Source organism: Ovis aries, chromosome 1 (genome assembly GCF_016772045.2).
Source record: "Ovis aries strain OAR_USU_Benz2616 breed Rambouillet chromosome 1, ARS-UI_Ramb_v3.0, whole genome shotgun sequence".
Taxonomy (NCBI): domain Eukaryota; kingdom Metazoa; phylum Chordata; class Mammalia; order Artiodactyla; family Bovidae; genus Ovis; species Ovis aries.
The window spans coordinates 178,685,213-178,712,907 of record NC_056054.1 but is presented as its reverse complement, the minus strand read 5'-3'; the positions used below and the strand labels follow the sequence as shown (position 1 = coordinate 178,712,907).

The window sequence follows — 27,695 nt, the reverse complement described above, 5'->3', positions numbered from 1 at the left end:
CCACCCCTTCCCCAAAGTAGTTGGAATAGTCCCCCCACTCACTAGCACATGAAATCACCCAGCCTATAAAAACTAACCATGCCATATTTCACAGCCGCCACATTCACCTCCTGTGATGGCCCGTACTCTGTGGAGCGTGCGTCTCTCTGTATCTGAATAAATCCACTTCTTACCTATCATTTTTTCTCTCACTGAATTCTTTCTGCAACGACATCAAGAACCTGAGCTTCATTAGGTCCTGAAACGAGATACTGTGGGTTTTGGGTGGGTTTGAGTCCCAGCCACTTGGGTTCAAGTCCCAAGCAGGGTTTTGGCTGGGTTCGAGTCCCAGGCACGTGGGTTCAAGTCCCAATCTGTGGTAAATGGTTTCATTCCCACTAAAGTCAAGAACAAGGCAAGGATTGTCACTCTCACTTCTTCCGTTCAACACAGAACTGGAATTCCTAGCCACAGCAATCAGTCAAGAAATAAAAGGTATCCAAATTGGAAGGAAAGAGATAAAACTGTTACTATCTGCAGATGACATGATAGTCTATATCAATAACCCTAAAGTCTCCACACAAAACTGTTGGAACTAAGAAATGAATTCAGCAAGTCAGCAGGAAAGAAAGCTAATATACAGAAATTGGTTGGCTTTCTATACACTAATAATGAAATACTGGAAAGAGAAATTAAGAAATAATCACATTTAAAATTTCATTGGAAAAACACCTAGGAATATACTTAACTAAGGAGATGAAAGGCATTTATGCTGAAAACTATAAAACACCAATAAAGAAAATTGAAGATGACTCAAAGAAGTGGAAAGATATCCCATGCTCTTGGATTGAGAGAATTAATACTGTTAAAATGGCCATATTACTGAAAGCAATCAACAAATTTAGTGCAATCCCTATCAAAATACCCATGACACTGTTATAGAACTAGAACAAATAATCTTAAAAATTATATGGAACCACAAAAGACCTAGAATTGCCAAAGCAATCCTGAGAAAAAAAGACCAAAGCTGGGTATAACACTTCCAGACTTCAGACTATATAACAAAGCTACAGTTATCAAAATAGCACAAAATAGACACAGAGGTATTGGTACAAAAGCAGACACATATTTCAGTGGGACCGATTAGAGAGCCCAGAAATAAATACATGCACCTATGGTCAATCTATTTCAAAGGTGGCAAGAATATACAATGGAGAAAAGACAGTCTCTTAAGAAGTGGTGTTGGGAAAGTTGGACAGCTACATGTAAATCAATGAAATTAGAACATTCCCTTACACCATACAAAAATAAACTCAAAATGGTTTGAGTTTCTTTGACATAAATCATAGCAATATTTTCTTAGCTCAGTCTCCTAATGCAAAAGGAAGTAAAGCAAAAATAAACGAATGAGGTCTAATCAAGATTAAAAGCTTTTGCACAGCAAATGAAACCATCAACAAAATGAAGAGACAATGTACAGAATGGAAGAAAATTTTTGCAAATGATGTGATGGACAAGGGGTAAAAATCCAAGATATACAAACAGTGTATACAACTCAACATCAAAGAACAAACAACCCGATACAAAAACTGGGCAGAGGACCTAAATAGACATTTTCCCAGGAAAGCAGATGGCTAGCAGGCACATGAAAAGACAACATCACTAATAAATTCATATTAGAGAAAGGCACATCAAAACTACAGTGAGGTATGACCTCATACTAGTCAAAATGGCAATCATCAAAAAGTCTACAAACAATGCTGGAGAGGGTGTGGAAAAAAGAGACCCTGCAGACACTGTTATTGGAAATGCAAATTGGTGAAACTGCTATGAAAAATAGTACGGAGGTTCCTTAAGGAAACAGAAATAGTACTACCATATGACTCAGGAAGTCTACCCCTGGGTATATACCCAGAAAAAAGCAAGAAGTCTCATTCAAACAGATACATGCACCCCAATGTTCACTATTTACAACAGCCAAGACACGGAAGCTCTTTTATAACATAATCAAGTTTCCTTGATGACCTCCATGGGCTGCACTTGTACTCCTTCATGCTGGGGGAATGCGCATGACCTTCAAAATGTTTCAGATGCTTCTCAGCACCAGCTCTGCCCTGAGCAGAGCCACGTGCCCTGGTGTGTCTGAGGCAAATACATGTTTTCTGGGCTGAAAATCAGAACTGTCTTCCTCAGTGCAACTTCCAAATACATGGGCATAGAGGAGATGAACATAAACCCTTACACATGCTTGGTCACTTCTGTCTTGGCCCAAGGGTGGCTCTGCTGGGTCCTGCTATTGGGGCTTAATGTGCTACCCGTTTAAGAGAAACAGCACATCTACACCCTGGGCGCTGGATGGAGACTGGCTGTGTCAGGATGCTTCCTCTTCTTGGGGTCAGCTTGGTAGGAGTTTGGGCCTTGTCCTTGAATGTGGCCTCCCCCTAACTGCCCTGGCCATGACCCAGCTTGACCCTGGCTGAGCCAGCTGCCTCTGCATAAGAAAGGAGATTGCAGCCAGTGAGAGGGGTGTGGGGTAAGAGACTCAGCTAAAGGTTTCTTTACCACAGTGTAGACACTGTGGTTTTGTCGGAATCACGTCCAGGTGTGAGTGCGTTTGGTTTTATGAAAAACCCAGGGCCATTTGCCCAGGAGTGAAATGAGTTGACCCAACTCAGCCACAAATGATATTTTGGCTAAAGATAAGCTCCTGTAGGGAAGAGGGAAACCTCCCTTCTTTAACTTCAAAGGCTCTCAAAGGTTTGTGTGGTCAAAGAGGAAGAACACTGGACACCTGGGTTCTGCTGCTCCTCTGCCACCAATGAGCTGTGTGACTGAAAGCCGGCCAGTTCGCCTCTCTGTGCTCCAGTTTCTTCACCTCTAAAATGAGTGGTGGGGGGAATGGATGACCTCTCAAAGCCCTTTCAGCTCAAACATTCTATGATTCTACATAGGGCTGTCTACGTAATTTGCAGGGCTCAGTGCAAAATGAAAATGCAAGGCTTCTTGCAAGGCAAGAATTTCAAGACAGCAAGAGCAGAACATGAAGACAAGCATAGGATCCTTCTAAGCACCGGTCCCTGTGTGCCTGACCAGATGGTGTGCTCAGGAAGCTGGCCTTGATTCTATGGATGACCCTACACTACCCTTTTCTGATGGAGCATGTGCTTAACATAGTGGGAAGAATATGGGCTTTGAAGTTGGAAAGACTTGGTCTTTACTAGAAACTAACACAACGCTATAAATCAACTATCCTTCAGTAAAAAACAAAAAGAAAGACTTGGTTTTTAATCTTGGCTCTATGACTAGTGTGTGACCTTGGGTTCCTCATCTAGTTGCTCCTTGCCTCAGCTTCCTTGTGTGTAAAACAGACAAATCACACCCACCCAGAAGAAAGGTTGTAAGCATGTGTTGGGATTCAGTAAACAGCATCACCAGTGTTGCAAGGTACTGTTATTCATATTAAACGGAATTCCATATGAAGGAGGGTTTCATGGAGCTGTTGCTTTCTAAGGCAAGGTTATGTGCTGCTAGAGAGACTGTCAGATTCAAAACAGACTTTCTGTTTGCCAAAAAAAAGTCACGAGTTTTTTTTTTTTTACAGTAACTGCATCTGCAGTGCTGTGCTCCCTGGACCACACACTCTACGATTTAGGAAGTCATTCCATTCCCAACTGTAAATTATCTCCTGGGCCTGTTACTTTTTTCACTCAGTTCTCCATCCTCCCACTCGTTTCCCCTGCTATTCAGGACTGCATATGGCTTTTGAGAAAACCACTTGAGTTCCACATTTGTTTCACGGCTATTCTTGTTCTCATTTGCCTTTACTTCACATGTATCCACACGTGCAGTTTTCCTCTAATCTCTCTCCTGAGGTCTCTCTCTGCTCTAGTTAATATATTGGAAGCCCAAGTCAGCCTCCACCAGGGGAGGAAATATCATGCATTCACATAACCGTCCCCTCATTCATTCACTCACTCATTATTTTTTGAGCACTGACTGTGCGTGCTGGCCACGTTGCCAGGCGCTAGGGATACAGAGATGAATAATGACCTTTGAGAAGCTTAAGAACTGATGGGGCAGACAAATGAATGAAACTTGAAATACAACAAGGTAAATAGTTTCATAAGGGTTGCAGGTCTTGGGGTTGAGGGGAGTATGACTCCCATGAGTTCAGTTTCCAGCTGGGTGAGCCACAGAAGGAAACACTTGAGCTGGGTTTGAAAGGTAAGGAGTTTTCCAAGAAAAGATTCAACCATCTGAAAGGAATCTTCAGAGCTCACTGCTGCTTTGCCACCCCCTTCCCTTGTCTCTGGTCATTTCCCTGACACAGGTGCCTCAGGATTGTCCAGCTTCACAGACTGACTCACCCCCTGCTCTGATGGATAAGAAAGTATGGAGGTATGGAGGAGGCATGGAGGATAAGAAAGTACAAAGCCCCTCCACCCTCCTCTTTGCCCGAGTCATGCAATTCCTCACTCCTCCCCACTTTCTCTCAGAAGAAGAGGTCTCTTCTCCTCCCTTCTCCGAGACTCTAATAGCATCTCACCTCCTCCAAGATTTTGTTTGTTACGTTTTTGTTCTCATAACTTCAAAATCTCTAGCTCTCAAGCTCCTTCCCTTTGTCAACAGATTCCAGTCTCACACAACCTAAAAACAAACACAACCTTTCTGAACCTTGCTCTGCCCTCAAGCAATTGTGGTAAAATGCCTTCCTCTTACTGATACACTTGTTGAGGTTTCTTTTATCTCAGTCATTACATTCTCACTGCTCTTTCACTCCACACCTCCTACTAATCTGGCGTTCAGCCCCTCTACCCCACTGAGTCTCATCTCTCAAGAGGCAACAGACCACCAGATCAACGAATCCACTGACCTATCTCCAGTCCTCATTCTCACCTACTCACGCAGCACTGAAACCCTAATATTCTTTCTTCCACGGCGTTGTGCTCCCTGCCTTCTGCCTTCCCCTTTCCCCCAACACCCCCTCTTCTCTTGTCACAGACCCCTTCCCTCAGTCATCCACATTGCCCCTCGGCCTCAGCTACAAGATTGACTCCCAAACCCCGCCACTGGGTTCCCTTGCCTCTCTAAGCCTCACGCTCATCTTTCTAACTGTCTCTGCTCTATTTCTACTGGGGTGGCTCACTGACACTCAACTGCTGCACTCATTGTCCTTTCTCCGAATCTTTATATTTTGGTGAGTGTTGCTGTCATCATCCCAGCACCCAAAACCAGCATCTGAATATTGTTTACTCCCATTTTTCTCTCTCCCTTGTCTCATTTCCAGTTAGGTACCAAATCCTATACACCATCATTCTGAAATCACTCCTGACATCTTTGTTATTATCAAAGCAATGGCTTTACCTTACCCTTGTACTACTGTGGTTGCTTGGTAATACACCTCCATTCTTTCCCGACCCAGGTGAATTCATCTTTCTAAACCTTCCCCATGATGGGTCGCAATCCCCTTCCTTTCTTTAAACACTTACATTAGTCTCAGGATATGAACCAAGTATTTTAAAATAACTTCTGATTCTTCTATTCAATTAAACAAATTCTTGATTAGTGCCTGGTATGTACAAGTCCCTTGAGGAGCAGCTGCAGAAAGAGGAAGATAGAGTCTTTGCCTTCAAGAAGCAGAATTCAGCTTTAAGAGAAGACCATTGGGAATGAGACAGAGAATGAGAAGAACTAGAAAGGAAGAGAAAAAGGCAATGGTGCTTTCAGAAGGAGGAGGTCATAGTATATGCATGTGAGTAAGTGTGTGTCTAGAGTTGTAAGTAGAAGTGGCATTTGTGGAAGATTTTAATAGGAAAAAATGAGAGTAGAAGCCTCCAGGTGAAGAAAACAATTTCAACCATGGTGTAAAGATGAGAAATTACCATGAATGTTTGGAAAATGGTGAGTAATCCAGATCTGCTGAAGCACAGTGGGGTCCAGTCTAATTTAGTCTGCTTGATAAGCATGAAAATCCAAGTATCCCTTTAGGGAATATAGAGTGAATGGTGTAACTTGGGACTCCAGCTTGTTTGAGTGCTGTGTGTATTTGGTGGGGCACACACACGGTGTGCTGGGTAATGTAGACATATGGACCTTGCTCTTAAGAAACTCACTCTCTTAACAGGAGAGGATGATTGCAACTCCACGTGGTAGACATCATTAGTACTAGTAGTAAAATTGTGTGCAGTGCCTGTGGCAGCCAGGGAAGGGAAGGGAAATTATGCTGGCATGAATTGTAAGGAAAATTATCAGACAGGTAACATTTGATTACAGCTTTCAAACACGAGTAGAATTTGTCAGTGGAAAGGGGCAAAGTAGGATGTTTCAGGTAAAGGTAACAGGAAGAAAGGTGTGTGTGTGTGTGTGTGTGTGTGTGTGTGTGTGTGTGTGTGTGTTGTGTGTGTGTAGTGGGGTGGGTATATGAAAATATGTTCATAGGAAGGCAGGTTCTCAGTGGGAGTGGGGTAAGTTAGCCCCAGGTAGGATGACTGATGGAGATGATTTTGTCCCCCAGGGGACCTCTGGCAATGTCTCCAGATTTTCTGGCTGTCAGGAGGGTAACAGCAGGGTGGGAATTGGGGACTTCTAGGAAGGAAAGTTATGACCAACCTAGACAGCATATTAAAAAGCAGAGATATTACTTTGCCAACAAAGGTCCATCTAGTCAAGGCTATGGTTTTACCAGTAGTCACGTATGGATGTGAAAGTTGGACTGTGAAGAAGGCTGAGTGCCGAAGAATTGATGCTTTTGAACTGTGGTGTTGGAGAAGACTCTTGAGAGTCCCTTGGACTGCAAGGAGCTCCAACCAGTCCATTCTAAAGGAGATCAGTCCTGGGTGTTCATTGGAAGGAATGATGTTGAAGCTGAAACTCCAGTACTTTGGCTACCTCATGTGAAGAGCTGACTCATTGGAAAAGACTCTGATGCTGGGAGGGATTGGGGGCAGGAGGAGAAGGGGATGGCAGAGGATGAGATGGCTGGATGGCATCACCGACTCGAGGGACATGAGTTTGGATAAACTCTGGGTGTTGGTGATGGACAGGGAGGCCTGGCACGCTGCAATTCATGGGGTCACAAAGAGTTGGACACTACTGAGCGACTGAACTGAACTGAACTGAGTGGGTAGAAGCTGAACATGTTGCTAACATCTTACAATACAATAAGAACTACACAGGACAGTTCTTTACAACAAAGAATTATCCCATTCAAAATGCTGATAATGCTGAGGCTCAGAAACGCTGGGGTATAGAGTATGACAGTCTTAGAAAGAAGTAGCAGGAAATGAGATTGGAAAGATAGATTTGCATTAATTTGTGAAAGGTCTTAAACACCATATGATATAATGGAGATTTCTAGGAAGGTAAGAGTTTTATTTTTATTCATTTGGTTGGTATCCTTTTAGTCAATGGTACTCATTTATAGTACAGTTCAATAAGAAGCAATAATGCTTACAAGTGACAAAGGAATATTTTCTTTATAAAATTCTGTAACTAAACTTTGAGATCATCTGAACAAAGATTTTCTTATGGAAAAGAGTTCATTCCTATGTCTCCCTTTCCTGATTACCAGCTAAATTCCTCAGCCCCAAGCCACTCCTTCACCTCCCATCCCTATGTCCATCCAAAGTGCCCAAAGTTATCCCCTGAGCCTTCTGGCTGAACTGACCCGTGAAGCACAAGGGCTGAGCTCTGGGTACAGGTGGACTAGGTGCCTCTGAGACTGTAACCAGAAACTGATCACTTTAGCTTACAGTTAGGTATGAGTTTTCCCAAAAGCCTGGCTCTGGTCCAGGACTAATATATGATGTTTGCGAATAGAAATCTTCTAAGCCATACTCAAGTTGGAAAAACTGAGTTTGTATTATCATTGCTTAATTCAGTACCTTTCCTCCCACACTGCTGTGTTATGAATTCCTCTCCCACTCAGAACTGGGTTTTATTACCACTTCATGATCAGGAGGTAGATGACTGGGCTGGAAATCACTCAGGAAACACAGAACTTCCTAAGCCTAGTTTCAACCTTCTAAACAAAGGTTCAGTTCAGTTGTTCAGTCCTGTCCAACTCTCTGCGACCCCATGGACTGCAGCACGTCAGGCCTTCCTGTCTATCACCAACTCCCAGAATTTACTCAAACTCATGTCCATTGAGTCAGTGAAGCCATCCAACCATCTTATCCTCTGTTGTCCCCTTCTCCTCCCACCTTCAATCTTTCCCAGCATCAGGGTCTTTTCAAAACAGTTCTTCACATCAGGTGGCCAAAGTGTTGCAGTTTCAGCTTCAGCATCAGTCCTTCCAAAGAATATTTAGGACTGATTTCCTTTAGGACGGACTGGTAGGACCTCCTTGCAGTCAAAGAGATTCTCAAGAGTTTTCTCCAACACCACAGTTCAAAAGCATCAATTCTTTGGTGTTCAGCTTTTTTATAGTTGACCTCTCACATCCATACATGACCACTGGAAAAACCATAGCCTTGACTAGACAGACCTTTGTTGGCAAAGTAATGTCTTTGCTTTTTAATATGCCGCCTAGGTTGGTCCTAACTTTTCTTCCAAGGAGCAAATGTCTTTTAATTTCATGGCTGCAGTCACCATCTGCAGTGATTTTGGAGCCCAAAAAAATAAAGTCTGTCACTGTTTCCACTGTTTCCCCATCTATTTCCCATGAAGTAATAGGACCAGATGCCATGATCTTAGTTTTCTGAATTGAGTTTTAAGATGACTTTTTCCGTCTCCTCTTTCACTTTCATTGAGAGGCTCTTTAGTTCTTCGATTTCTGCCATAGGGGTGGTGTCATCTGCATATCTGAGGTTATTGATATTTCTCCCGGCAATCTTGATTCCAGCTTGTGCTTCTTCCAGCCCAGTGTTTCTCATGATGTACTCTGCATAGAAGTTAAATAAGCAGGGTGACAATATACAGCCTTGATGCACTCCTTTCCCAATATGGAACCAGTCTGTTGTTCCATGTCCAGTTCTAACTGTTGCTTCCTGACCTGCATACAGATTTCTCAGGAGGCAGGTCAGGTGGTCTGGTATTCCCATCTCTTTCAGAATTTTCCATAGTTTGTTGTGATCCACACAGTCAAAGGCTTTGGCATAGTCAATAAAGCAGAAGTAGATGATTTTCTGGAACTCTCTTGCTTTTTTGATGATCCAGCAGATGTTGGCAATTTGATTTCTGGTTGCTCTGCCTTTTCTAAATCCATCTTGAATGTCTGGAAGTTCACGGTTCACATACTATTGAAGCCTGGCTTGGAGAATTTTGAGCATTACTTTGCTAGTGTGTGAGATGAATGCAATTATGCAGTAGTTTGAGCATTCTTTGGCATTGCCTTTCTTGGGGATTGGAATGAAAATTGACCTTTTCCAGTCCTGTGGCCACTGCTGAGTTTTCCAGATTTGCTGGCATATTGAGTGCAGCACTTTTCACAGCATCATCTTTTAGGATTTGAAATAGCTCAACTGGAATTCCATCACTTCCACTAACTTTGTTCGTAATGATGCTTCCTAAGGGCCACTTGACTTCACATTCCAAGGTATCTGGGTATAGGTGGGTAATCACACCATTGTGGTTATATGGGTCATGAAGATCTTTTTTTTAATAGTTCTTTTGTGTATTCTTGCCACCTCTCCTTAATATCTTCTACTTCTATTAGGTCCATAGCATTTCTGTCCTTTATTGTGCACATCTTTGCATGAAATGTTCTCTTGGTATCTCTAATTTTCTTGAAGAGATCTCTAGTCTTTCCCATTCTATTGTTTTCCTGAATTTCTTTGCATTGATTGATCACTGAGGAAGGCTTTCTTATCTCTCCTTACTATTTTCTGGAACTCTGCATTCAAATGGGTATATCTTTCCCTTTTTCCTTGCCTTTCATTTCTCTTCTTTTTTCAGTTATTCTTAAGGCCTCCTCAAATAACCATTTTGCCTTTTTTCATTTCTTTTTCTTGGGGATGGTCTTGATCCCTGCCTCCTGTACAATGTCATGAACCTCCGTCCATAGTTCTTCAGGGACTCTGTCTATCAGATCTAATCCCTTGAATCTATTTCTCACTTGAACTGTATAATTGTAAGGGATTTGATTTAGGTTATACCTGAATGGTCTAGTGGTTTTTCCCACTTTCTTCAATTTAAGTCTGAATTTGGCAATAAGGAGTTCATGATCTGAGCCACAGTTATCTCCTGGTCTTGTTTTTGCTAACTGTATAGAGTTTCTCCACCTTTGGCTGCAAAGAATATAATCAATCTGATTTCAGTGTTGACCATCTGGTGATGTCCACGTGTAGAGTCTTGTGTTGTTGGAAGAGGGTATTTGCTATGACCAGTGTGTTCTCTTTGCAAAACTCTATTAGCCTTTTGCCTGCTTCATTCCGCAATCCAAGGCCAAATTTGCCTGTTACTCCAGGTATTTCTTGACTTCCTACTTTTGCATTCCAGTCCCCTATAATGAAAAGGACATCTTTTTCGGGTGTTAGTTCTAGAAGGTCTTGTAGGTCTTCCTAGAACTGTTGAACTTTAGCTTCTTCAGCATTACTGGTCAAGGCATAGACTTGGATTACTGTGATATTGAATGTTATTTGCCCAAAAATTATTTCCCAAAGTACACAGATGAACAATGTTATAGGGCAGACCTTTCATTCAGCTCAAAGAACATAGGTTACCAAAGACTCTGTACTAGTGGTGTTCAAAACTTTGAGTTTAAAGGATGTTTCCAAATTCTGGAATTTTCCATGGCACACCTAAAGGAATTGAATGGAACCCATTGTTGTCACCATACAATGTCACCATTGTTGACAGTGGCATTCATACATTGAAGTTAAAAAGATATTATTAATACAACCTGTGTTACCTGAGAGGAAGGTCACACTTTTAAGGTCAGACAACTCTTCTACTATTTTGCTCAGGAAGTATATGCTGCAGATTAGAATTGTCAGATCAAAATACAGGACACCCAATTAATTTTGAATTTTACTTAGTGAACTTTTCTTTTTTTAGGATATCTTTGTCATATGATAAATTTATTAACCTGAAATTCAAATTTAATTGTACATCCTCTTTTTATTTGCTAAACCTGGCAACACTACTCCAGAGAGGGTGTGAGATGGGAATCTTCATTTATTCAATCAGTCTCTGTTCACACGATTGAATAAATGAAGATTTCCATCTCACACTCTCTCTGGGGTAGTGTTGCCAGATTTAGCAAATAAAAAGAGGATGTACAATTAGTCTCTGTTCACACGGGACTTCCCTGGTGGCTCAGACGGGAAAGCGTCTGTCTACAATGCGGGAGATCCGGGTTCGATCCCTGGGTCGGGAAGATCCGCTGGAGAAAGAAATGGCAATCCACTCCAGTACTATTGCCTGGAAAATCCCTTGGACAGAGGAGCCTGGTAGGCTACAGTCCATGGGGTAGCAAAGAGTCGGACACGACTGAGCGACTTCACTCAATCAGTCTGTTCACACCGGCTCTCTGGGTTGAGCAGCTTGCCTCTCTGGTTATGATTGTTGTTAAAGACGCATACAACATGGTCCCTTGACACTAGACAACTTTGTCAACTTTGTTCAACTGAGGAAATCATAATTTGCTTTCATGCTGGAAGGGGAGAAAGATTATCTGAAATGGACTCACTAGGAGATATTGGTCTCTGATGAGGTAACTTTCTTAAGTATTCACTTGACAAATATTGAGCATCTTAGCCACTTAAGATAGAACGAAGAACTGAAGAGCTGCTTCTTAGAACAAGGAACTTAACATTCCTGTCTTGTGATGCCTACATGCTCATGGGGAGAGATTTTCAATGTTGACTTTAATATCCTTAATTTTTATCCTAGAGTTGCCCTGAGCTGGATGTGACTCCATTTATTGGCTTTACCACTCTTGAGTACATGCATGCTTAGTCGCTTCAGTCATTTCTGACTTTTTGCAACCCTATGGACTGTAGCCCACCAGGCTCCTCTGTCCATGGGATTTTCCAGGCAAGGGTACTGGAGTGGGTTGCCACGCCTTCCTCCAAGAGATCTTCCCGACCCAGGAATTGAACCCATGACTCTTATGTCTCCTGCATTGGTAGGAGAGTTCTTTACCCCTAGCACTACCTGGGAAGGTCACAGTTGAGTGCCTTGTCACTGTTTATCTGCTTACTGCCTGATCATGTTTTCTTACACATTCCTGAGGCAAAATTCTTGCTATGCCAGAATCTCCCAAAGTAGATTTTATGAGAACAGGCAGTAATAAATACTGGTATAAAAGAGAGAAAGCTCTTAGGAGCATGATCCTCCTGAGAACTTTTTGTTTCTTGGCAAGTGTGCATGTGTGTTTTTGTGAGTGTATCCGGGTGCACAGATGACGTGTCTTTTGGAAATTTTGGGCATAGAGAGACTATCTCCTTTCTAAGTCAATCCTAATTTTAAAGAACATTTTTTTGACCAGTTTAGTCGCAAAAGCAAACACATGAAGGATTTCAGTAACAACGTTTTGAGCAGAAAAGATGGCCCCTGCTTGCAGCTTGGTTCAGTGGCAGACACTGAAATGTGGCTTGGCTCCGTCCCTTGGCTTAGTACTAGGGTGTTATGTTCCACTAGAGGCTCTGGTACCTTCTCAGAAATGCTCCAAATCAGGCACAGACTTGCTGGCAGCCACAGCAGAGGGATTTTACTGATCCATGCCCAGCTCTCAGGAGGTAACTGGCAAGAAAGAAGAAAGCAAAACAAGCAACCAAATCCCTATACACCTTATAAATTTGACTTGGAAATTTTGCCTCAAGGCTAATTCCACTCTCTTTTTATATCTGTTTGTTGGGAGCTCATTTCTCATATTTTCTCTAAACTCTTCCTTTTGACTTGGAAATTTTGCCTCAAGGCTGTCAAAGAGTAGGAATAATAATTTTATTTTCTCCAAGACCAGTTCTTGGGCACTGAGTCTTTAATGTAGAAAAAAATATATCTGATTATCAACTTTTAAAAAAAGTCTTGCCATTCCTGGGGTCAAGTGACTCAGCTCCTTGAAGATGAACTTGGTTTATGCCACTCCTGACCAAAGCTAAACCTTCAGGTCACATGACTTGCTTCCAAGTTAGGGGTAAAGCCTTGAAATCATGTGTATCTACTTTGCTGTAAGACATTCCTTTGATTATTTGAATCTCCTCTGCCAGGAATAAGCCAATTTGTCTCCATTTTGTCTGAAGCTGTAAAGCTAGGATTCCACTGGCGAGTTGGATTGTAGATTAAATTCTGCTTGGTTTCTTAATGAAGCCAGGAGCCTTTAGAGGGTAATCTGGTCACAGCTTCTTGCTGCCCTCTGGTGGAGAGATGCGATATTGAAGAAGCCACAACTGAGAAATTTGATTTCTCAGCAAAAGCTGTCAAGGTGTATATGCAAATGTCGATGGGGAAATAATTACACTTAAAGCTATTAAGTAATACTCTACTGTGAAGCTAGATGTTATAATAAAAGTATATACTGAATGGAGTCTAAAAGGTTGCTCTATAAGAGTCTGATTTCTCAATAATGGGAGCTTTAATTCCACTCTCTTTTTATTTCTGCTTGTTGGGGACTCATTTCCCTTTTTTTTCCTCCAAACTCTTCCTTTTCATCAACCATCACTTTATGTATCTTTACATGATAATTATAAGATTCTTGTAAGTGGTTATTTTTATACATTTCCAAAAAGTGAAAACCAGTATTTGACCAGGAAAAGTATAATCCTTATATTCTCCAGACACTAAACTGGGATTTATACCTATACATTCAGATCAAAATCCAAACCAAAACTCACTTCAGGAATTCAAATGAAACATGCTAGTCTTATATCTTCTGAAAGTTCTAAGTACAAGTGAGAGGCAATCTCCTTAAGACTTTTGCATGAAGTACTTTTTAAAAGAAAACATGCTTTCTTTTTACAGACCTAAAAATGCCAACATTTTCAAAAAGTATGATCAGGTGGAAGCATGTTTTTTAAATTAAAACCTCTGATAGGATGCCTTTTATAATCAAGGAAAATTTTTGGAGACTATAGTATGCCTCATTAACACAGTATGAATATGTATGCATGGCCTTTCAAATGTGTTCCAGTGACTTCTAGAGCTATCATGTTTCTTGAATTGAGAAATTCTTAATGCCAGGCTAGTACTTGGTTTTTATTGAAAGGCTTTTTATTCGTTACTTAATTCATTCAGTATTTATTCTACAATATTTACTGAGAATCCATGTGCCAGCAGGAGGGAAGATACACAATCCCTGCATGAAGTTGCTTAGAGAACTCAGGACAAACGCCTCAAGAACAAAGCAGACTGCTGTCAGTCAGTATCATACGAGCGGGAGGTAGAAAGCAAGATGCAAGTTCCGAAATGGAAGAGGCAAGTGCCAACTTTGGGGGGAGAAGAAACAAGGGGCCTCTGAACTAGGAATTAAAGGGTGAATAGAATTTGTACATAAAATTACTCTAGATGACAGAAATTTATTCTAAAGGAAGAATTTTTCTCAGGGAAATAAATTATATGAGGCTAATAGGTGCCAAATAGGAAAAGGAGTGCGTCAAGGCACCCTGTTTATTTAACTTATATGTCACCCTGCTTTTAACTTATATTGTCACCCTGCTTATTTAACTTATATGCAGAGTACATCATGAGAAACACTGGGCTGGAAGAAACACAAGCTGGAATCAAGATTGCCAGGAGAAATATCAATAACCTCAGATATGCAGATGGCACCACCCTTATGGCAGAAAGTGAAGAGGAACTAAAAAGCCTCTTGATGAAAGTGAAAGAGGAGAGTGAAAAAGTTGGCATAAAGCTCAACATTCAGAAAACAAAGATGGGATCATCTGGTCCCATCACTTCATGGGAAATAGATGGGGAAACAGTGGAAACAGTGGCTGACTTTATTTTGGGGGGCTACAAAATCACTGCAGATGGTGACTGCAGCCATGAAATTAAAAGATGCTTACTCCTTGGAAGAAAAGTTATGACCAACCTAGATAGCATATTCAAAAGCAGAGACATTACTTTGCCGACTAAGGTCTGTCTAGTCAAGACTATGGTTTTTCCTGTGGTCATGTATGGATGTGAGAGTTGGACTGTGAAGAAAGCTGAGCACCAAAGAATTGATGCTTTTGAACTGTGGTGTTGGAGAAGACTCTTGAGAGTCCCTTGGACTGCAAGGAGATCCAACCAGTCCATTCTGAAGGAGGTCAGCCCTGGGGTTTCTTTGGAACGAATGATGCTAAAGCTGAAACTCCAGTACTTTGGCCACCTCATGCGAAGAGTTGACTCATTGGAAAAGACTCTGATGCTGGGAGGGATTGGGGGCAGGAGGAGAAGGGGATGACAGAGGATGAGATGGCTGGATGGCATCACGGACTCGATGGACGTGAGTCTGAGTGAACTCCGGGAGTTGGTGATGGACAGGGAGGCCTGGAGTGCTGCGATTCATGGGGTCACAAAGAGTTGGACACGATTGAGTGACTGAACTAAACTGAACTGAACTGAACAGGTGCCATTCAGGTGAATTTTACAATGTAAGAATTATTAACAGTTCAGATACTGTCAATTCTTGATCAACCTCTGTCCTTTATGTATGAGAAAATTCTGCTCTTTCTCAGAATACTATTCTCTCTTCTAATCAAAAACAGCAAAATAAGAGAGGAGGAATAACTGTTTTATTTCCTTCCCTCTGTCCCTACCTTTTCCTTAATTCATCAAAGCTATTCATTTGATAAATACTGTGTACTTGTTCTTATGCCTACTTCTGCCAAGTCCTAGAAGGCAGCAGTTAACAAGCACACATGATCCTTTTTCTGAAAAAGCTTTTACTAGATGCAGACGGACAATGAAGGGATTCATCTTGGGTGAGAAGAGGATCACCTTATCCATTGTAACTGGAGGATGGAAGATAGGATGGTTGGAGGGACAAGTAAAATTGTAGGTTTGACATTATTAAGTTGAGAGAGCTCTTACCTGAGAACTTTAGTGTTTCTTCCCCATAATTACAGAAAATTCAGAGAATAGAACTAATAAAGGGTTGGACATTGGTCAGGCAAATGTGATGGAAGTGTAACAGAGAGAGGGGATTGATAACACTGGTGTGCAATGGACTGAGAGTATCTAAGCTATATACAAAGAAGGGTGGAAGTGGAAGGGTACTGATGAGAAGAGAGTAAGGGATCAAGGACTGGTGATCCAGTGAGGCTTAAGACCAGATTTGTAAGGAGTGACTTGAGTGAGAAGGTTGAAAAAATAAGACATTATCATCAGAAAGAAACGTCTGAATTTGTGACATCAGGTATGGAATAATTCTGGATGGCAGCAAGATTTGGGATATGACTTGAGAGTATGTGACTGAAGTGAAGTGGATGTGAAGGTTACTGGAGATGAGGACAATGAAGGAACTGGGATAAAGATGACCTGGGATGGAGAACTGAAGTATTCAAGATCTCTCGTCTATGAGAGGGAAAGTGAACGGTGAAAGCACTTCGTCCCTACGCTAGACGTCTGTAGCCTTTCCCCCATCATCCTGATCTGACATCACGTCTCCCTCAGAATCCTGCGTCTCATGTGATCATGCCATATGGGCACCCTTGCTGACGCCCGGAGCCCTGCTTTTCCTCCACTTTATTGCTCCCATCACGCCAGGGGCTCCACTGCGAATAGATCCCAGCTTCCACTTCCCACCTGGTGCAGCAAATGTTTCTAGGGACAGGGAAGGGTACAAGCTCTGACTCTGGCTGCCAGAGCTTGCTGGGGGTGAGGGTAACCCAAGCTGAGGGAAGGTGTGTTCCTGCTATTTTGATCTTGATGGTGGAATGCACTTTTCTGTAACAATCCTGGGATCCAGGATTGTCCTCCAGAGAACCAATGGCTGGGACATCATGATTGGTTGCAGGAAACTGGCTTTGGTGGGCTAGCTCTCGGTCCTAATCAAAGGATGGACTTAGGAATGACTTTTCTAAATTAGGAATTATCTGTGTTGAAATTGTATGCTGGTCCCTAAATACTTCAGAAAACAGAGTGGCAAATATGCTATCTATCAATGGGCATTTTTTTTCTTTACATTTCTATGAGCTTCTAGGAGTTGAGAGAGCTTGATTGTCAGTCATGATGCTAAAAGAGTGCTTCGAGTTTATAATTTAGGTACTTTAACATTTAAACATATTGTCATGTTATGGAAAAGATTTGTGTTCACTGAACCTAATTCTGAAAATAAAAAGAATAGAAAACTTGTACTTTCACCAACCAGAAATAAAAATCTTGGCATCATATTCACTCCAGATATACATTTCCTTTTGCCCCTTCCCTGACTTGGAATCATAGTGTATACAAAGTTTTATCATCTCTTTCATTCATTTAACATGTGAGCATTTCCCTGGGTCATTGCCTATCCCTAAAAAGTGATTGTGGCAGATTCTCCTAGCTGTTCATCAAAATCTATTTCCTTCTCCTTGGGCATGCAGCTAGGCTACATTTCCAGGCTTCTTTGCAGTTAGGTGTAGTTGGTGATGCCATCCATCCAAGGGGACAACAGAGGATGAGATGGCTGGATGGCATCACCGACTCAATGGACATGAGTTTGAGCAAGCTCCAGGAGTTAGTAAGAACAGTGAATTCAGCCTGGCATGCTGCAGTCCGTGGGGTCCCTAAGAGTCAGACATGACTGAGCAACTGAACTGAACTGAAAAGAATAGCAATGAATGTAGTGTGTGCTATTCCTGGGTCAGTGCTTTTAAAAGGTGAGTGTGTCTCCTTTATGTTATCTCTTCTTACAGCTAGATGCAGAAGATGATAAGGCCTGAGGGGAATTCAAAGTCAAAGGATGGAGGGAGACTACAATTTTGAATAATCGTGTGTTGAATACAGTATGGGTGAGAATAAACATCTATTGTGTTTGGACTATTATATATTTGCGAGTCTTTTTGCTACAGCAATTTTGCCTACTCCATTTCTCGCTGTATGGATGTACCTTAATTTCTTAAGAGAAATGTTTATTAAAATGTACTAGGTTGTTTAAAATAAACCCTGTGACTGAATTGGGTCTCTCTGGGTCCACACCTCTTTGAAATATGCCTTTACTGCTTTTTCGAACAAAAGCTGGTGTCTGTTTCCCCATTCCTTGAATTTATGCTGCCCTTCTGACTTGTTTTGACCAACAAAGTGTGATGGAAGTAGCATCTGGGGACTTCTGAGTTCAGACTCTAAGAGGCCTGACAGCATCTGCTTTTGCTCCTCATGGATCAGGCTGCATGTAAAGAAGTTCAGGTTATCCTTTAGAGGGAGTCTACACAGGGAGACGGGTCCTAGAGGATGAGATGCCATGTGGATAGAGAAATCACATGGAGGAGAAACAAGGACCCAGACATACTGTGAACCCTGCTAATACCATGGGAAAAGGGAGACCCAGCCATCCCAGCTCACCTCAGCCATCTGAGTCATGCCAATGGGAGTGCCAGACTTGTGAGGCCTTCGGGGTCCTCCAAACCTAGTAAAGCCCCCAGCCAACACTATGTGGATGAGAGACAAGACATCCCTTCAGAGCCCTGGCAAAACTCCTGACCCCACAGCACTGTAAGCAATAAAATGATTGAGTCACGAACATGTTGACTGCTAACCATCAATAGGTAACTGATACATGATGATTGTATCTTTCTAAAGTTTTGTCACTGTAAATGACTCTCAGGAACATCTTTGTACCAGCTTCCTTGTTCATCAAGAGATTCTATGTTATTGAACTTGTTTAAGTCTGGAAACTGAGTAAGGAGTCATGTCTCCTCTCCATTTGGGTGCTCAAATTAGGTTTCTGGCCACTGCGACAGAAATGAAGTACTATATTTTTTGACTTTTTTTTTTTTTTTTTGTATTGGGGTATAGCTGACTAACTGGAGAAGGAAATGGCAACCCACTTCAGTGTTCTTGGCTGGAGAATCCCAGGGACGGAGGAGCCTGGTGGGCTGCCGTCTATGGGGTTGCACAGAGTCGGACACAACTGAAGCGACTTAGCAGCAGCAGCATAGCTGATTAACAATGTCGTGACAGTTTCAGGTGAACAGCAAAGAGACTCAGCATTACATATACATGTATCCGTTCTCCCTCAAACTCTCTCCCATCCAGGCTGCCACATAACACTGAGTAGAGTTCCCTGTGCTATACAGTTCTTGTTGGTTATCTGTTTTAAATATAGCAGGGTGTACATGTCTATTCCAAACTCTGAACTATCCCTTCCCCTATCTTTCTCCCCCACAAGCACAAGTCCATTCGCTAAGTCTGTGAGTCTGTTTCTCTTTCATAAGTAAATTAATTTGTATCATTTCTTTTTAGATCCCATATGTAAGGGATGTCATATGATATTTCTCCTTCTGTGAATGAAGTAATATTTTAATAGGCTGCAATCTGATAAATTCATATAGATACCATGATCAGTTAGCTACTACTAAAGATTCCTGCTAGTCAAAACAATTTGGTTAACATTTTATCTCGATTGCCCATTATAGTAAATGCCCTCACCTTGCCTCTTATAGTTAATTGTTGCCACCTGGCCTTTGTCATTCTGGGATCCCATCATCTTCACTGAAATCAGGGAGCCAGTTTCAGTAGTGGTATCTTTTACCATCACCATAGCCTACAGAAGACAGTCATCACAGAACTTTGTGAGGATATTGAGGGCCTGTCATTAATGCCTTTCTCAGTGCCTCAGTGGAGGGAGTGAACTCTCAGAGGATGTAGTTGAAGAGGGGTGTGCAAGTTGATGATTATATATCTGCTCCACCATTTCGATTTCTCTGAGTCTTTGGATTCCTTCTTCTACGTTGTGCCAGGAAAAATCTGGCACAATTTTATCTTCATGGAGCATAGGCTATAGTTGAGTTTATGTTTCTGGCAACCAAAAAAAAAAAAAAAACAACATTAGATACACTTCTAACTGTAAGAGCTTTAGTAACTGATATAATGACCCATATCAACACATTTGGTTTAATCCAGTGTAGAGTAACCATGGGAAACTCTCTGATTCTCTGTGACTTGAGCTGAGAGTTAATGATCTAAGGCTGTCATTTCTTACAGAAGCATCTTTGCTACCATAACAGTCATTTGGTCCCCTTAGGGCCACAGAAGGTATTTCATCCCAGTCAACCACAGGTATTAAGCATGATGTCAGAACATATCATAGATACTCAAACCTTATTTCCTCTTGGTAAAGAGACCACTACCTTGTTCAAAGCTAAGGGCATGCTCAAATCAACCTAAGAATCCCATTTTGGGGGCTGTTTCCTAGGACCACTTCTTGTTCCAAGAATCCTGCTAATAAAACAGAATCATACTATTCACCAGAGAGAATATAACGAATTGGTTAAATGTTTAAGAACTGAAAAGCACATGTATAACACTGAGGTAACACAGAGATAACTGCTGAAAGCAGTTGCAACCCCTGGAGCTGGAGGAAAAAGGGGATTACCAGTTTGGGGTTACCAGAATTCAGACTTTTGGAGGAAGGGATCTGCAGAATTGCAACCCAGATCTTTGACAAGAGAGCATCACCCAGGTGCTGTTAGCACCTCTGAAGTGTCAATTCTGCAAGTGTGTAAAAATGAGTCAGGGACTAGAAGCAACAGCCATTATTGGGGATGAAGAGCTGCTGCTGGGCAACATTGTCAGGAATAAGAAGACAGGAAGGAACAAGTCCCTTCTCGTCTCTTCCTACCTTCCAATCTCCCTCTAGTGGTCAATTATTGTTATAACTGCCAGCTGGTAAAGACCACTTGGTCTTGAAGAATCCCAGCCCCAGCATCCCACAGCAATGCATGGGATTGGAGCTGAGAAACCACAGCTGGATGGGCCAAAAAGTGTGTGTCTGAACATACTGGCATATGCACACACACACACATGTGCACACATATCCTAAGAGTTTGATGATACACTATTTAGCATTAAAAATAATTTTTTCTCATTACAATAGCAACACACTTATTTTCTTTAACTAGAAAATACAAACAAGCTCCTAGATGAAAAAAAAATCCATCTTACTGCTGAGAAGATAATCATTGTTAACACCTTGATTTAGATCCTTCCAGACCTCTTTCTCAATGTGGATGCATATTTTTTCATGAAATCACGTTGTACGTAGTTTTCTAAACTGCTTTAAAATATTTTAATGTATCATGAAAAACTGCTCATATTAATGCATGTTTTAATTAATACAACAGTAGAATCCAAACTGTTCCTAGGAAGTGTCTTATGAGGTACTTCTAGGAGTCTGGGCAGAAGGACTTTATGTGAGAGTGCTGAGTTCTCCCTTGCATCCTAAACCACTTCAATTCTGCTTCTATTGTTTTATACATTTCATTTCTATGTCAAGATTTTTGTGGGGAAAAAAACTCCACTGCCAATATAGTAGAAAACCACTGACTCGTGTGAATATATCACTTTTCATTTTCATGATTATAACAAAAAAGGATAACTTCTCTAAATTTTTTTTCTGAAGCCCTAGAGGGACACAATGGGACACAACGCATTTTACTCTTATTTGGCAATACCTTGAAATTATTTTAACCTGTATTTCTTGAATTGCTAATGAGATGAACAAGTTTCTATTTCACTGTAATTTGTGTCTGTGGCAGTCTTTCTTTGCAAACTCAAAAATTTAAAAGCATGGCCCCAAGTACTTACTTTCTCCCTAATATACAGAGCCCATCCCCCATTTCAAGGAAGTTCCACTTTTAATTTTTTTGCTGGGTTTGGATCCAACACTTGCTGAATACAATTTACCAGAGACACTTTTATTTTATTATTTTTTTTGAAATTTTAAAAATATAAATTTATTTATTTTAATTGGAGGCTAATTACTTTACAATGTTGTATTGGTTTTGCCATACATCAAAATGAATCCACCACGGGTGTACACATGTTCCCTATCCTGAACCCCCCTCCCACCTCCCTCCCTATCCCATCCCTCTGGGTCATCCCAGTGCACCAGCCCCGAGCATCCTGTATCCTGCATCGAACCTGGACTGGTGATTCGTTTTACATATGATATTATACATATTTCAGTGCCATTCTCCCAAATCATCCCACCCTCGCCCTCTCCCACAGAGTCCAAAAGACTGTTCTATACATCTATGTCTCTTTTGCTGTCTTGCATACAGGGTTATCATTACCACCTTTCTAAATTCCATATATATGTGTTAGTATACTGTATTGGTGTTTTTCTTTCTGGCTTATTTCACTCTGTATAATAGGCTCCAGTTTCATCCACCTCATTAGAATTGATTCAAATGTATTATTTTTAACGGCTGAGTAATACTCCATTGTGTATATGTACCATAGCTTTCTTATCCATTCATCTGCTGATGGACATCTAGGTTGCTAAGGAAGCTCCAATTTTAAATATCCACTGTTCATCCAGAATCCATCTCCCTGCCCTCCATTCTTGGTAATGACTGCAAATTCTTCTTCACTGACACCATAGGAGCTCTCTTTCTGGGGCTCCCTCATCTTTCTGTTGCATGCTAAGTTGCTTCAGTCATGTCTGACTCTTTGCGACCCTATGGACTACAGCCTTTCAGGCTCTTCTGTCCATGGGGATTCTCCAGGCTAGAATACTGGAGTGGATTGCCATGCCCTCCTCCAGGGGAATCTTCCTGCCAAAACTCAAAAATACCATGTCTAAAGCTATCTTTATCTTCCTGGCTCAGAGAATCAAGATTTCTTGATCTTTAAGACAACCCCTCTACCTGAGCACTTGATCCCACCCTTGCTTGCTCCTCTGGGACCTAGTGTGGTGTCTGGGAAACAGCTGATGCTCAAAAACTGCTGAATGAATACTTAATGGCTCTTCCTTCATCAGTTCTCTCCCCTTCATCCCTTTAGTAGGTCCAGCTTCTCTCACTCTTTTGGCCCCATTTCCCTTAGCCTATTTAGGTGATGAGGTCATTTCCTGTCTGTGATGGTCAGTTTTATGTGTCAGCTTGGCTAGGCTACAGTACCCAGTTATTCAATCACACTAGATTAGGTGCTGCTATGAAGGTATTCTGTTTATGTGATTATCAGCTGCAATCAGTTGACTTTTTGTAAAGGAGATTATCCTGGGTAATCTGGATAAAACTGATCCCATCAGTTTAAAAGGCCTTGAGAACAGAACTGTTTCCCTGAGGACAAAAAAGAGAAGAAATTCCATCTGTAGACTGCAGCTTCAGCTCCTGCCTGACTGCCTGCCCTATGGATTTTAGGGACTTCCCCGGCTCAGACGTAAAAGCATCTGCCTACAATGCAGGAGACCTGGGTTTGATCCCTGGGTTGGGAAGATCCCCTGGAGAAGGAAATGACAACCCACTCCAGTACTCTTGCCTGGAAAATCCCATGGACTGAGAAGCCTGGTGGGCTACAGTCTGTGGGGTCACAAAGAGTCAGACATGACTGAGTGACTTCACTTTCACTTTCACATGGATTTTAGATTTGACTATCCAATCCCTATAGCCAATTTCTTTCCTATTGCTTTTTTTTTTTTTTTTTTTTTGACTGGTGGGACCCTGACTGATACACTATCCTTAAAATTAGGACAAAACAATACACTGCTTGTGTATTCTTGCCTTGGGAACAGTATGAAAAGGCAAAAGGTATGACAATGAAAGATTAACTCCCCAGTCAGTAGGTGCCCAATATGCTACTGGAGAAAAGTGGAGAAATAACTCCAGAAAGAATGAAGAGACAGACCCAAAGCAAAAACAATGCCCAGTTGTTGATGTGACTGGTGATGGAAGTAAAGTCTGATGCTGTAAAGAACAATATTGCATAGGAACCTGGAATGTTAGGTCCATAAATCAAGGTAAATTAGAAGTGGTCAAACAGGAGATGGCAAGAGTGAACATCGATTTTAGGAATCAGTGAACTAAGATGGACTGGAATGGGTGAATTTAACTCAGATGACCATTATATCTACTACTGTGGGCAAGAATCCCTTAGAAGAAAAGGACTAGCCCTTATAGTCAACAAAAGAGTCTGAAATACAGTTCTTGGGTGCAATCTCAAAAACAGCAGAATGATCTTGGCTCCTTTCCAAGGCAAACCATTCACTATCACAGTAATCCAAGCCTACGCCCCAACCAGTAATGCTGAAGAAGCAAAAGTGGAAAAGTTCTAGGAAAACATACAAGACTGTCTAGAACTATCACCCCAAAAAGATGTCCTTTTCATCATAGCAGACTGGAATGCAAAATAGGAAGTCAAGAGATACCTGGACTACAGGCAAATTTGGCCCTAGGAGTACAAAATGAAGTAGGAAAAGGCTAACAGAGTTTTGCACCGGTTAATGCACTGGTGGTAGTAAACACCCTCTTCCAGCAACACAAGAGAAGACTCTACACAGATGGTCAATATTGAAATCAGATTGATTATATTCTTTGCAGCTAAAGATGGAGAAGCTCTATACAGTCAGCAAAAATAAGACCAGGAGATGACTGTGGCTCAAATCATGAACTCCTTATTGCCAAATTCAGGCTTAAATTGAAGAAAGTAGGGAAAACCACTAGACCATTCAGCTATGACCTAAATAAACCCCTTACGATTATACAGTAGAAGTGACAAATAGATTCAAGGGATTAGATCTGATAGACAGAGTGCCTGAAGAACTATGGATAGAGGTTCAATGACATTGTACAGCAGGCAGAGATCAAGGCCATCCCCAAGAAAATGAATTGCAAAAAGGCAAAATGGTTGTCTGAGGAGGCCTTACAAATAACTGAAAAAAGAAGAGAAGTGAAAGGCAAAGGAGAAAAGGAAAGATATGCAGAGTTTGAATTTGAATGCAGAGTTTCAAAGAATAGCAAGGAGAGATAAGAAAGCCTTTCTCAGTGATCAATGCAAAGAAACAGAGGAAAACAACAGAAAGACTAGAGATCTCTTCAAGAAAATTCAAGATACCAAGAGAACATTTCACACAAAGATGGGCACAATAAAGGACAGAAATGGTATGGACTGAGTAGAAACAGAAGATATTAAGAAGAGGTGGCAAGAATATACAGAACTATTCAAAAGTTCTTTATGACCCAGATAACCATAATGATGTGATAACCCACCTAGAGCCAGACATCCTGGAATGCAAAGTCAAGTGGGCCTTAGGAAGCATCACTATGAACAAAGCGAATGGAGGTGATGGAATTCCAGAAGAGCTATTTCAAATCCTAAAAGATGATGCTGTGAAAGTGCTGCACTCAATATGCCAGCAAATATAGAAAACTCAGCAGTGGCCACAGCACTGGAAAAGGTCACTTTTCATTCCAATACCCAAGAAAGGTAATGCCAAAGAATGTTCAAACTACCACACAATTGTATTCATCTCACACTAGCAAAGTAATGCTCAAAATTCTCCAAGCCAGGCTTCAACAGTATGTGAACTGTGAACTTCCAGATGTTCAAACTGGATTTAGAAAAGGCAGAGGAACCAGAAATCAAATTGCTAACATCCACTGGATCATCAAAAAAAACCAAGAGAGTTCCAGAAAAGCATCTGGTTTTTTTTTCCAGAAAAGCATACTTCTGTTTTATTGAATATGCCAAAGACTTTGTGTGAATCACAATAAACTGTGGAAAATTCTGAAAGAGATGGGAATACCAGACCCCCTGACCTGCCTCCTGAGAAATTTGTATGCGGGTCAAGAAGCAACAGTTAGAACTGGACATAGAAGAACAGACTTGTTCCAAATCGGGAAAGGAGTATGTCAAGGCTGTATATTGTCACCCTGCTTATTTAACTTACATGCAGAGTACATCATGAGAAACGCTGGCCTGCATGAAGCACAAGCTGGAATCAAGATTGCCAGGAAAAATATCAATAACCTCAGATACACAGATGACACCACCCTTATGGCAGAAAGCAAAGAAGAACTAAAGAGCCTCTTGATGAAAGTGAAAAAGTTGGTTTAAAACTCAACATTCAGAAAACTAAGATTACAGCATCCAGTCCTATGACTTCATGGCAAATACATGGGGAAACAATGGAAACAGTGAGAGACTTTTTTTTTTTGGGGGGGGGGGCTCCAAAATCACTGCAGACAGTGACAGCCATGAAATTCAAAGACGCTTACTCCTTGGAGGAAAAGCTATGACCAACCTAGACAGCATATTAAAAAGCAGAGACATTACTTTGTCAACAAAGGTCTGTCTAGTCAAAGCTATGGTTTTTCCAGTAGTCATGTATGGATGTAAGAGTTGGAGTATAAAGAAAGCTGAGCACTACAAAATTGATGCTTTTGACCTATGGTGTTGGAGAAGACTCTTGAGAGTCCCTTGGACTGCAAGGAGATCCAGCCATTTAATCCTAAAGGAAATGAACCCTGAATAAAGGAAATGAACCCTGAATATTCATTGGAAGGACTGTTGCTGAAGCTAAAGCTCCAATACTTTGGCCACCTGATGGGAAGAACTGACTCATTTGAAAAGACCCTGATGCTGGGAAAGATTGAAGGTGGGAGAAGGGGACAACAGAGGATGAGATGGTTCGATGGCATCACCGACTCAATGGACATGAGTTTGAGCAAGCTTCAGGAGTTGGTGAAGGGCAGGGAAGCCTGGCATGCTGCAGTCCACGGGGTCACAAAGTGTTGGACATGACTGAGCGACTGAATCGAACTGAGTACACTGCTTGATCCTGCATCTCTCTTTTATTGCATAGACTCTGTCTTCCCTTCTAAGCTTCTAAAAACGTTATCCTACTCCCTCCCTTAGAAATTACTCTTTGAGCTACAGTCCCATTTATTTAACTGGTGAATTGGACATACCCTGTGGGCAGCCCAATGGGCAATCTCAAACTCAGTGCATCACAAGTTATCTCATGATTCCTGCCACCTACTTAAAATGGTTCTTTTGGGTGTCACATCTCAAACTCAAACAGTTTGGAAGTCATACTAGATGTTTAAATACCCAAATACTAGATATCTAAATAAGTCATCCTATTCATCCTCAGTCCCAGTGTTTGAATTCAGGCCTTAATCATGTCTTGCTTCAGCTTTTGTAATAGATCACATTATTATGTCCTTTCCTCTAGTCTCATTTTCAAATCTGTTTCCCGAGTGCTGCTCCTCTGATGCAAAGTGACCAAAATTGCCAAGCCTAAGACTTAGTGTCCCCTTTGCACTTTCAACAAGGGATCCCTAATGCAGACCACCTTCACAAGGATCTTTTAAAAAGCACAGAATCTTACTCAGACCTAATGAATAAGAATTTCCAAAGTGGGGCCTGAAATTTTTCTATTTTTAAAAGACTACCCAGGTTATTACAATCAGCCAGGTTTGGGAATCACCTGTCTGCAGGGTAAATCCAAATTCTGTCTGTGACCTGACACCCCTACTCCCAGGTTAATTCCTCAGAATGCATCATGTTCCAGCAATACTGGTTCAGCAAGGACTAATGATTTTTCCAACCCATGTTGTTTACCATCTCTCTATCAAGAAAGTCTTCTTCTCTTATCTGCTTGGGAAAGTTTTACTTGCCCTTCAAAAACTCTACTCAAGCATCATCTAGTGTCTTAGCCAGTAAATATCAACAAACTAGTAAAAATGTTTACGCTAAGTATGCACAGTTCTCTATATAAATTTTCACCTCAATAAAGCTGTTAAGAACTCACTGAGGTCCTACTAAACACCACACTCTGACCTAAGCATTGTGATAAGCCACAATGGTAGAACTACCTTCAGTAAGCTCACATGTCATTGGAGGAAACACACAAATATACAATATAATGC

General features: G+C 41.4%; 2 protein-coding genes across 3 annotated transcripts in view; both read right to left on the bottom strand.

The window, feature by feature from the left end:
• The window catches only part of BOC (BOC cell adhesion associated, oncogene regulated), a 273,171-nt gene that overhangs the window by 242,106 nt on the left and 3,370 nt on the right, over nucleotides 1–27,695 (bottom strand). The window lies entirely within an intron of this gene.
• The window catches only part of GTPBP8 (GTP binding protein 8 (putative)), a 50,684-nt gene continuing 37,097 nt past the window's right edge, over nucleotides 14,109–27,695 (bottom strand). Inside the window, exon 6 of the mRNA XM_042231401.2 lies at nucleotides 14,109–19,839. Within this exon, the coding sequence (XP_042087335.1) occupies nucleotides 19,806–19,839 (34 nt within the window). The 3' untranslated portion in view covers nucleotides 14,109–19,805. The remainder of the gene's footprint in view (nucleotides 19,840–27,695) is intronic.